Source organism: Aulonocara stuartgranti (genome assembly GCF_965226115.1).
Source record: "Aulonocara stuartgranti genome assembly, chromosome: 5".
Taxonomy (NCBI): domain Eukaryota; kingdom Metazoa; phylum Chordata; class Actinopteri; order Cichliformes; family Cichlidae; genus Aulonocara; species Aulonocara stuartgranti.
The window spans coordinates 278,314-290,811 of NC_138943.1; the positions used below are offsets into that span (position 1 = coordinate 278,314).

General features: G+C 46.2%; 1 protein-coding gene across 1 annotated transcript; it reads right to left on the minus strand.

Moving 5' to 3' along the window:
- Positions 1–54: 54 nt before the first annotated feature.
- Positions 55–11,573, minus strand: isy1 (ISY1 splicing factor homolog). The gene is made up of 11 exons (XM_082533494.1): positions 11,457–11,573; positions 6,852–6,874; positions 6,223–6,274; positions 5,692–5,757; positions 5,564–5,606; positions 3,736–3,848; positions 3,336–3,453; positions 3,137–3,259; positions 2,814–2,926; positions 1,855–1,944; positions 55–232 (listed from the first exon to the last, which is right to left on the minus strand). The coding sequence occupies exons 1-11, from the start codon at positions 11,457–11,459 to the stop codon at positions 125–127; spliced, it is 852 nt and encodes a 283-aa protein (XP_082389620.1). The 5' UTR covers positions 11,460–11,573; the 3' UTR covers positions 55–124.
- Positions 11,574–12,498: the final 925 nt, after the last annotated feature.

The following is a 12,498-nucleotide window of genomic DNA, read 5'->3' on the forward strand; positions in this document are numbered from 1 at the left end:
GCAGGGGGCAGACCTGAGGTTCACTATAAGCAAGAAAAGTAGACGAGAAGAAACTGAAGAGCAGAAAGTTTTTATTAAGAAAAGGTAAAAAACACGCCTGTATTTACAGCAGCAGACAGATGGGTCAGAGCCCCAGTAGAGCTCGGGCCTCCTGACTCTGAGCCTGAAGAGTCTCGCTGGCGTAACGCTGCAGCAACTCCATCTTCTTCCTCCTGACCAAAGCCTCCTCCACCTGAGAGACAGACAGACAGGGAGGTTACTCCTGAACTACGTACCACAGGTACTTCATCACTAGACCATTCTGGAGGATTCCCATGATGCACTGGGTGTTTCTTCTTCACTCGCTATGTGTTAACAGACCTCTCTACTGAATCATATCCGTTATTAATCTCTGTCTCTCTTCCACAGCATGGTCGTGTCCAAATTCATGGGCTGCATCCTCCTGAGGACCCAGCCTTGGCGGTCTACGTGGGCCGGGTCCTCAGAAGGTCGGGTAGGCCGGAAGTAAACGGCAGTGAAATTGGACGGTCTTGCCTTCAGATCTGCGTCACCGCTGTCTCGGTGGAGTTTAATAAACTCGGCCGTCTGCTCCTTGCTATCTAAAATATAACAGGACACTGGCGGAAATTCTCGACTGCCTCACACGTCTGTTTAATCAGTTTTCTGTTTGACGTTTATTCAGCTGTGTGAAAACCACCCGGGGGATTAATAAAGTTTTATTTTATCTAATCTAATAACTTTAATCTCAGCCAAACCGATTTACTCACGAACAAACAAAACACTGAAAAAAGCCCAACAATAACATTTTTAGGTTGTCTAAGTGAATTATATATTACATTTAACCCGAGCAGCGAAACTCCGCGGTGATCTGAAAATGATGTGCCGGGAGTTGTGCCGCTCTCGGCCGCATCAGTAACCCTCGAGCTCCCGGCTAGCTGTCGAGCTGGTGGGGAGCAGACGTCTCTGAAAACGTCGAAGCACTTTTGCAAATATGGGATATCTTGATAAACCGAGCAGATATTTGATGTTTACACAACTACTTTCTCGCCTGAAAATATGTTAAAAGTTTATTTTGTGACCCAGAAAGATTAGTAAGAGTAATTTAAAAACTTAGCAGCGGCCGCCATTGCTGGAAACTGGAGTTTGGCTGGTTTGAATTCTTGGATATGGTGGGCCACGAAGGACACACCCGACCCATCCTTCAAATTCGGGAAAAAGCAGGACGCATTTGTCGGCTGCATTCGGAGGAGTCTACGAATTCGGACAGCCTTCGGCGCGTCGCTGTGATGTAATCGGTCTACAAACCCGTCCTCAGGAGGATGCAGCCCATGAATTTGGGCACGACCCGTGTCTTTATCATGTCCTCCTTCTCTCACAGCAGATGGCCCCGCCCCTCCCTGAGCCTGGTTCTGTGGGAGGTTTCTTCCTGTTAAAAGGGAGTTTTTCCTTCCCACTGTCGCCAAAGTGCTGCTCATAGGGGGTCATATGATTGTTGGGTTTTTCTCTGTATGTGTTATTGCAGGGTCGACCTTACAGTATAAAGCGCCTTGAGGCGACTGTTGTTGTGATTTGGCGCTGTGTAAATAAAAGTGAATTGAACAGACCAAACTCTCCTGAAACCCTGCACGGTAGGCTGACCTGCACCTCCTGGGAAATGTAAAGATAACACCGCCTGCACAGGTGTGCCAAAGGTGACGCCCACTCAGGTAGGCCACGTTGTTGGCTCTATGTAGGTTGGAGATCTAAATGAAGCGGACACAGTCAGAGCTGCTTTCAAGGCTCTGGTTAGAATCAGGCGTCATCCTTGGCAGTGAGGGTCCTCACGTTGCAGGCAAGCGTGTTTGTGTGTCTCACCTCTTTCTGAGATGGAACAGGTACGTGTGCGATGAAGGCGAGTCCTCCATCCTCTCCCTCCTGCTCCTCCTGCTCCTCCTGGTCATCAGGCTGCAGAAATAAAAAAAGATTGTTCATATTCAAGCACATCTGTGTGTGTCAGTAAATTAGTCTTTATTTTTCTCTTCTCTAAACTTATTTAACTTGGATGATTTAAGGATGATTCGAAATGTCCACCATGTTTCAGTAAATAACCCACATGTTGTTGACGTTGGGTCACTGGATTGAATGTTAAATAAAATGAAATAAAAATCACGTGAACCCCGTCTGTCAGACCCAGAAGGCTGACTCTGTTCAGCTGCACATCTTCAGTGAAACATCGTCATCAGGTGACTTCTTCAGTCTCAGCTGACTGCAGGTTTCCGACCCTATGAACAAGCAGCACTGACTAACAATGGGCTGTGAGGTCAGTTTCATCATCATTGATATGCAAATTGTTGTAACTATCGATCGAAGACCAGCTGACACTGAAATGTTTCACTGAAACCGATGAACAGGGTCGACCTTCTGGGACTTCCTCACCTGGATGACGTCTACCTCAACGTTTGAAAAATGTTTCAGTGTCTTCAGCTCGTCCTTGTATCACGATAAAGCAGACGAGGTAAACATGGCTAATGCAATAATCCAGCTGTTAACATCAAATTTATCGTATTTGGTAACGATCTCAGCACACTACAAGTACTGATAACCTTAAACCTGTACCCGGATTAAAGTGATCCTATTCAGTTCTTACTGACCAGGACAAAAGTGATCTGGATTACATGATCCATGGAAGAAAAACCCAGATCATTTTATCTGGATTACATGTCAGAGTCGCACGTTCACACCAGACGGTGTGTTTCTACGAGTGAACCGCTCTCAGGTGTGCCGAGGTCACCTGACAGAAGCTGATTGGCTGACCAGGTAAAGAGACAGTTCACCTCTTCGTTGTAGACGGTGTAGATGCTCTCCTCCTCTTCCTCCTCCTGCTGTTTCTCTCCAGACACTCGAGACTCTCTCTCTGTTTTCCACCTGTGGACCGCCTCCAGCACAGCTACACACACACACACACACACACACACACACACACACACACACACACACACACACACACACACACACACACACACACACACGTGAGGTTACCTGAAGTGTCACACGCATGAACAGACGCTTCAAATCTGCTGAACTATAATCCAATAATTCCATCATCCAGGATTTTCACATATTCTCTGGATTATTTTATAATCTGGGGATTATGAACCTTGTTTCTCGTACTGCGCCTCCAGAGGAAGAAGGACGCCGTCGTCTTCGTCTCTGTAGCCGTAATACTCTGCATCCACATCCTTCATCAGCTCCCCCCTTGTCTTCCTCGGCGCTGGGGCAGCTGGGAGATTACATACTTGGTGAGGACCGATGGTGTGACAGTGTGACATCAAACAGGAAGTGATGCAAATACGTACGCTCCTTCTCGAACAGCTCCCGGACTCCCGGCAGGTCTCTGGCAGCTCCAAAGTATTTATAGCCGCGGTTTCCAGGCACCTCCTTTCCCTCGTGGTCCAACATCCTTGGCCCAATGCGCTGCGACACAAACACGCGGTCAGCTGCTTCGATTGCGCCGATTGATAAATAAATTGGAATTTTCAATAACTTGCCATGATTACTGATAATAAATCAAGATTATCAATATCAAGTCAGGATTTGATGAAAGTCTCGCAGCACGATGTTACACAGATTACAACATTCAGGGTCACGTGACTCATCACAGCAGGCTTTAAATCAGTGGTTACTATGGTAACAGTTCTATTAATCTGACCCTTTGATGGCTCAGATTAAACGTGAACTCCTGTGTATGTCTCTTACTGCATAGTCGGGTCCTCCGAGCTCTTTGATGCGGACCTCCCAGTGACCTTTCTCTCTCAGCAGCTTGTTGATCTCATCGTTCAGATCCCGAATCCTGAACTCACCCAGACCAGCTGCACAGGTGAGGCACAGGTGAGGCACAGGTAAATGGTCTGTATTTGTATTAGAGATGGACCGATCCGATATTACGTATCGGTATCGGTCCGATACTGACCTAAATTACTGGATCGGATATCGGAGAAAAATAAAAAATGTAATCCGATCCATTAAATATCACGAAAGCACCTCACAAAACTTGCAACACGCCGTAACTCACCTCAGAACGTTAGCACGTCGGAGCAGTATGCATCACGTGATAGAGCAGCTGTGGCATGCGGGACCTGTCGGTGGTCTGGATAGCATTTGGAGCTTCGCTAGCAACCTGGCATTTCATCTCCGACAAAGTTATCCCGAGAGAAGTAAAGCAAGTGTGTAAGTCCATCTCTGAATGTTTGTAAAGCATTCCTGCGTTAAGCTTAATGAGCGACTGCCTCTCGCTCTCCGGCTGCTACTTCAATCATGAAACTGCTTAACGATCAGCTGATCGGCTTTTCTGTCGCGAGTCCGTCTCTCTTGTTTGCTTTTGGCCCACTTTGCACCAGAAAGAGGAAACCAGCGGCTGAACAACAGCAGCACGTTTAAGCTTGATCAGCTGTTGTTAGAATTTATTTAATATTACTTTCTACTCGAGGATCTTTTTCTACGTAGCTGACGTAACTGTGCAGGGGCGGATCTAGCAAAGTTTAGCCAGGGGGGCCGATAGGGCATTAACAGGGAAAAGGGGGCACAAAGACATACTTTTCTTTCTTATTCTCATTTAAAATGTCGAGCTTTTAATAAATAATTATCTGACACCCAAAGTTTTAATTTGATGTAAAATGAATAGAAGTCCATTATTGTATATAGTAACTATTAAGTCTAATATATATACCCTAGTAAGCTATAGTACTTTTTCCTTTGGGAAGGTACCATCTGTGCAGTCTACAATTTTGTTGAAGAAAGATGTTGAATCTATTTAATATTTCTTGAAAAATAATTGATTTCTGTGCATTTTTTTTTCCACACTGCATCAAATTAAGGTTGATTACGTTGATTAAGCATCATGAGGTGGAGCGTGAGGGGTGGTTCCCTATTTTTTATTTATTTATTTTTGTTGTTGCTGGGAGTTGGAACCCTATTAGTTAGGTTGCTTAATATTTATGCTAAGTACTCTTTAAAATACCAGAATAGGGAGGATGGTGTAGGTTTAAGTTTATTAGATTGATCAGTATTGCTGAACTATGAAATATTTTTTTTGCATACAGGTATAACAGAATAGCTTTAGTGTAGTTGTTGTTTTAAACTTGAGTATGAACTTATACAAAATGCAGCAAGATATTTAAAAAACACTATATCGGATTCATATCGGTATCGGCAGATATCCAAATTTATGATATCGGTATCGGACATAAAAAAGTGGTATCGTGCCATCTCTAATTTGTATAGCGCTTTACTAGTCCCTAAGGACCCCAAAGCACTTTACACACAAGCTACATTGTAGCCACAGCCGCCCTGGGGCGCACTGACAGAGGCGAGGCTGCCGGACACTGGCGCCACCCGGCCCTCTGACCACCACCAGTAGGCAACGGGTGAAGTGTCTCGCCCAAGGACACAACGACCGAGTCGGGGCTCGAACCGGCAACCTTCCGATTGCAAGACGAACTCCCAACTGTTGAGCCACGGAGAGACACAGGTGAGGCACAGGTGAGAGAAGGGGAGTGGGACAAGTGAGGAAGAGACTTGGACTCACCGTTCTGGATCTGTGCGACTTTCTTTGAGATTTCACTGATAATCTGAAACAGGCACACAGGACACACTCAGTACACCTGACTGCAGGTACCATCACCACTACTGATACTAGTGCTGCAGTGTGACTACCTGTCGTCTCCATTTTTCAGCTTTAGGAAGTTCACTGCACTCTGAGGCCAGAAAGGGTCTTCTTTCCTACAGATGAGAGATCAGGCAGACAGGTGTTTATCTGACGGCAGCACTACTGCTATAGACCGCAACCGCCTGCAGAGTGATAACAATTGCGGAGAAGATCATCAGGACCCCGCTGCCCTCTCTGCAGAGCATCTACCATCACAGAGTCCAGAAGAGAGCTGCCTCCATCCTCAAAGAACCCACACACCCCCAACACGGACTCCTCAAACTTCTGCTTAGGACCAAGGTTTAGAAGTGCGAAATCCAGAACATCAACAACTCCTTCCCCACAGCTATCAGACTCTTGAACAGCTGACCTATTTTAACAGTAATAATAATTTTTGCACATGTATTTTATTTGTTCTAGTTCTATTTGCAGATATTAACCGGCATCTGTGTGTGGACAGCAGAGAAAGAATTTCATTGTACAGAGAAATGCTTTTCTTTGTACACATGACGATAAACGCTTTGGATCTCGAAACTCACCTTGACTTTTCCTTCCTCCAGCTGAGCCTGCCTGAACCGAGCCAGGGCCGTCCTGACAGACAAAGCAGAGGGACACATTTACCCAAAGAGGAGGACAGGTGGAGGAGGACAGCAGGAAGAGGAGGACAGGTGGAGGAGGAGGACAGGTGGAGGAGGAGGACAGGTGGAGGAGGAGGACAGGAGGAGGAGGTCAGGTGGAGGAGGACAGCAGGAAGAGGAAGACAGCAGGTAGAGAAGGACAGGTGGAGGACAACAGGAAGAGGAAGAGGAGGACAACAGGAAGAGGAGGACAGGTGGAGGACAACAGGAAGAGGAGGACAGGTGGAGGAGGAGGACAGGTGGAGGAGGAGGACAACAGGAGGACAGCAGGAAGAGGAGGAGGAGGACAGCAGGAAGAGGAGGAGGAGGACAGCAGGAAGAGGAAGAGGAGGACAACAGGAAGAGGAAGAGGAGGACAACAGGAAGAGAAAGACAACAGGAAGAGGAAGAGGAGGACAACAGGAAGAGAAAGACAACAGGAAGAGGAAGAGGAGGACCACAGAAAGAGGAGGACAGGTGTGTGTGTGTGTGTGTGTGTGGGGGGGGGGGGGGGGGGGTCATACAGCACATCTCTGACAGGAAGTACTTACATGGCCTTCTCGGCGTTCCTCGCCTGCACAGAGAGAAGATCGGAGTGAGAAACATCTGGAAACATGTGGAGCTCAAAGAGGAGGTAATTTCATGGTAACCAATAGCACGTGAGGTCACCAAGCACCTCCTCTGAACCTCTCCTTGTTGGCCTGCAGCTGGGCCTGGAGGTGTTATCCAGGTAAAGTTGACACCTGGGCAAGAGCTGAGACCCAGACTGCCGCCAGACTCCATTAAAATCAGCAGTTTAATCAAGCTGATAATGGACTGCATTTATATAGCACTTTACAATTCCACTATTCATTCACTCTCACATTCACATTCAGTGAGATCTTGAGGGAGAACAAAGGGAAGCGGCGGCGGCCTAGAGGGAAGCGAGCCGGCGTCAGGAACAGGCTGAGAGCTCGTGCACACCTCTGCCTAGTAGGGGTGGGGGAAAAAAATCGATACTGTGTAGTATCGTGATATTTTGTTTGCTAATAATGTATCGATACAGGGACAGCAGAAATCGATATTTTGTTACAAAAAAAGTTTTTGTGGACTGGAACTCTGACTTCAGAGCATGTTGATCAGTTCCTTTTTCTGAGCAAGAATCCTGACACTGTCCAAATGTGTTTAACTTTTTTTTGGCAGTTTACTTATTTTAATTTAAGACATGTTTTATTTTAATTAAGTTTAAAACTTTTTTATTTAATGTAAAATTATATTTTGTTTTAATTTACTTTCAAATTCTTCAGTTGCTGAATGGGCTGCATAGTTTTTATAAATAGCTGTAATTGTACCAGATGGTTGCATTCAGTTCAGTTGGACTAGACTGTAATACAAACCGTTCAGTTTGTCAACAATAAAACTGAAATAAGAGAAAGACTGAGTGCGAGACTTTGATATTAGATAAAATGAATATTGATAAACCTTTATGTACAGAATCTGAATATCGCAAAATATTTTTAAAAATTGCAATAATATCGTATCGTGAGTTAAATATTGTGATAATATCGTATCGTGGGATGTATGGTGATTCCCACCTCTACTGCCTAGCATCCTGCTCGCCAACGTCCAGTCACTGGAGAACAAGCTTGACGACCTCAGGGCCAGGATAAAGTTCCAGAGAGACATTCGGGACTGCAATCTCCTCTGCTTCACCGAGACATGGCTGAACCCAGCGGTGCCGGACCACGCCATCCAGCCGGCCGAGTTCTTGTCGGTTCACCGCATGGACAGGACACGGGACTCGGGGAAGTCAAGGGGAGGCGGCGTGTGTTTAATGGTGAACAACAACTGGTGCAACAGTGCGAACGTTGTTCCTCTCACACGCTCCTGCACACCAAATCTGGAACTACTGTCCATCATGTGTCGTCCTTTTTATCTACCTCGGGAATTTACATCGGTCATTATAAGTGCCGTTTATATTCCACCACAAGCGGACACAGTCACCGCCTTATGCGAGCTGCATGAGGCACTCACACAGCTTATTGTGACGGGGGACTTTAATAGCGCCAACCTCAAACGCGCAGCGCCGAACTTTTATCAACACATCACCTGCCCCACCAGAGGTGAAAGGACACTGGACCACTGCTACACTACGGTCAAGGACGGCTACAAGGCACAATCCCGCCCTCCTTTTGGCAAATCTGATCACGCCGCCATCTTCCTCATCCCAAAATACAAACAAAGGCTGAAACAGGAAGTTCCAGTTCAGAGGAAAGTCGCGCGCTGGACGGATCAATCGGTGGCCACGTTACAGGACGCACTCGATGACGCAGACTGGGGCATGTTCAGAAACAGCTCCGATGATGTCAACGAGTTTACGGAAGCGGTTGTGGGATTCATCGGGAAACTAGCGGATGATACCGTGGAGACAAAGACTATCACAACGTTTCCCAACCAGAAGCCGTGGGTGGATAAAACCATCCGCGACGCTCTGAGATCCCGCACCGCTGCCTACAACACGGGACTCATGACGGGGGACATGGACCCGTACAAAGCCGCGTCATATAACGTGCGGAGGGCGGTGAAAGAGGCGAAGCAGCGCTACGGGAGGAAACTAGAGTCACAACTCCAACAGAGTGACTCTAGGAGCCTGTGGCGGGGACTAAGGACAATAACGGACTATAAAGCACCAACAACCGGTATGACGAACGCGGCCGTGACTCTGGCAGACGAGCTGAACACTTTCTATGCTCGCTTCGAGGCTGCAGCTAAGGACTCCAATGATGCTAGTGTTAGCGGCGCTAACGGCTGCATACAGGAAGATACTGCCAGCACCGGAAACGTGCTCGTCATCTCCGAGCATGAAGTAAGGAGAGCCTTCAGAAGAGTGAACACCAGGAAAGCAGCAGGACCAGACGGCATCCCAGGTCGTATCCTAAGAGACTGCGCATACCAGCTAGCTCCTGTGTTCACTGAGATATTCAACATCTCTCTATCTCAGTCGGTGATCCCCACATGCTTCAAAGAGTCCATCATTGTTCCTGTCCCGAAGAAACCCCACCCTGCTTCTCTCAATGACTATCGCCCTGTAGCCCTCACCTCAGTAGTGATGAAGTGCTTTGAACGCCTGGTCAGAGACTTCATCATTTCTTCACTACCAGACACACTGGACCCACTACAGTTCGCTTACCGTCCAAATCGTTCCACAGACGATGCCATCTCTCATCTCCTCCACACATCACTCACTCACTTGGACACTAGAAGGGGGAATTATGTTAAAATGCTCTTCATAGACTACAGCTCTGCATTTAACACCATAATTCCCTCCACACTCACCACCAAGCTGGAGCATCTGGGACTCAGCTCATCTATGTGTCAGTGGATCTCCAACTTCCTAACTGGCAGACCACAGGCAGTAAGGATGGGCGGACATGTCTCAGCCTCCACCACTCTCAGCACTGGAGCCCCCCAGGGGTGTGTTCTGAGCCCCCTGCTGTACTCTCTGTACACATATGACTGTGTGGCCACTACCAGCTCCACCACCATCATCAAGTTTGCTGACGACACCGTCGTGGTGGGCCTGATCTCTGATAACAACGAGACGGCCTACCTGAAGGAGATTAGGAATCTGGAGAACTGGTGCCAGAGGAACAACCTCCTTCTAAACGTCAGTAAGACAAAGGAGCTGATAGTGGACTTCAGCACTAAGCAGGAGAGGAACTACCAGACCCCCGTCATCAACGAGTGCCCAGTGGAGAGAGTGGACAGCTTCAAATACCTCGGAGTTCACATCACGCAGGACCTGTCATGGTCCTGTCACATCAACACTGTGGTGAAAAAGGCCCGTCAGCGTCTCTACCACCTCAGACGCTTGAGAGACTTCCAACTGCCCTCCAAGGTGCTCAGGAACTTTTACTCGTGCACCATAGAGAGCATCCTGGCGGGAAACATCTTAACCTGGTTCGGGAACAGCACCATGCAGGACAGACGAGCTCTACAGAGGGTTGTGCGGTCAGCTGAGCGCACCATCCGCTCCGAGCTCCCTGACCTGCACTCAATCTACAGCAGGCGGTGCTGGACCAAGGCCAGGAAGATGGTGAAGGACCTCAGCCATCCCAACAACAGACTGTTCTCTCTGCTGAGGTCAGGAAAGCGATTCCGCTCCCTGAAGACCAACACAGAGAGACTGAGGAGGAGCTTCTTCCCGCAGGCGATACGGTCTCTCAATCACACCACCACACAGTACTGACCCACACATACAGTTCTTACACACACACTGGACTTTCTGGACTTTGTTTTCACTTCATCACTTAAATCACTTTAAGCATATTTGCACTGCACAAGACATAATGTGGATCGCACAACACTGGTCACTACATTCTTCATTTCCAGTTAATACTTGTACAGCTGCTGTTATTGTGTATATATTTATTTAGATTTCTTCATACATTCTTATATAGTTCTATATTGTGTATTTTGTTGTACAGTTATTTTATTTTCAACTTTAATTTATATATTTTATCTTATTCTTTTCCAGTTAAATTTACCCTTCATTCTAATTTGTGTTGTACAGTTATTTCATTTTTAACCTTAATTTATATTTTATTCCTTCCTAGTTAAATTTACCCTTTTTAATTTTTCATATTTATTTCCTATCTTATTCATAGCCTTTTCCTTTTTTGTTTTCTTTAGGTCACGAGCAGTTGTCCAAGCATTTCACTGCATATCGTACTGTGTATGACTGTGTACGTGACAAATAAAATTTGAATTTGAATTCACACACTGGTGGAGGCAGCTACAGGTGTAGCCACAGCTGCCCTGGGGCAGACTGACAGAAGCGAGGCTGCCATATCGCACCATCGGCCCCTCTGGCCATCACCAGTAGGCGGTAGGTGACGTGAGCATTAATGTTCAATACAGCCACCTGATCGATACACCAGGTGATCACGGTCTGCTTTGGTTGCTCAGTCTTCTCCATGTTTCAGCTGCTCCACCAGACTCCATTCAAAAATCTGTTATTTTTAACTCAGAGTGTTTTAACACGGTTTGGAGTCGGAGGAGCGGCTCCTCACAGAGCCGCTGAGCGCTTCCTGATCACTGATTAATAATGAATATTGATTAACGTGCACACGGCTGTGACGTCAGTGAACACAACAGATTAAAATGCTGATTCTCACCATGTCTGCTGCGGAGTTTAGCCGTTAATCCAACAACCGAGCAGAAACCATCCAAACACACACGAACACAGCACGCACACTAACAGGAAACACGTCACCGGCTCCCCCACTGCATCCGGTTTTATGTCTGCACTACTGCCCCCTGCAGGACGAGCGGCCCGCCTACAACGACATGTAAGATAAAATAAAAATGTACACACAAATGTAGGAAATAAAATAGTTAATGTGAAAGCGTAGAACATTAATATTCATCTGCTGTATGACGGACGTGCACGCTGAACTCTCAAACTTATATGAGCTGTGTGAGATCTGATTGGACGGCCACAAACGCCAACAAATATTTCCTAAAATGTTTTGTTTGTTGTTTTAAATGTCAAACATTGTATAAGAAGACAAAACTGAAGCCTTTCACTGAACGAGCAAACAAACACACTGGTCCTCTGTCTGCACACACGTCAGAGCACTGCTGCCATCAGTGTGTTGGTATGTAACAACTGCAGTGTGACTCTGCACAGCCTCAGCATGTTTGTGCTCTCTGCTCAGAAAGAACTTATTTTAACATTTAGCTCAACAACAAACAAATTCTGCCTAAGAAGAATTACATTAGATTTCCTCATATCAATATATAATATATCTGATTTTATCTGTTTTGATTTTATATACTGTTTTGTTTGTTTGTTAATTAGTTTGTTTGTTTGCTTGTTTTAATCAATTTTAAATCATGCTTTTTATTTGTTTTTGTTTCTAATGTCTCTGTAAAGCACTTTGAATCACCTTGTTGTTGAATTGTGCTATACAAATAAACTTGCCTTGCCTTGCCTATATAAATAGGGGTGACATGGGCCACAAGTGGCCACGAGTTTGACACCCCTGGCCCAGGTAAGTGAGAAGTCTGATCATGAACACCACAGAGGTCAGAGGTTAACGCTGGGATGTATTGTTGTACATCAGCAGTGAATGACATGTTCATGTACGACCTGTATTGAACTTTTAAAGATTCATTGTGTTTATTTATGTTTTATTTCCACAGCGACTTTATTCT

Coding starts and splice junctions, on each gene's coding strand:
- isy1 (XM_082533494.1), bottom strand. Junction 6,275..6,851: donor AGGAACGCCGAGAAGGCCAT/GTAAGTACTTCC, acceptor TTTGTCTGTCAG/GACGGCCCTGGCTCGGTTCA. Junction 3,454..3,735: donor TCGGAGGACCCGACTATGCA/GTAAGAGACATA, acceptor TTTGTGTCGCAG/CGCATTGGGCCAAGGATGTT.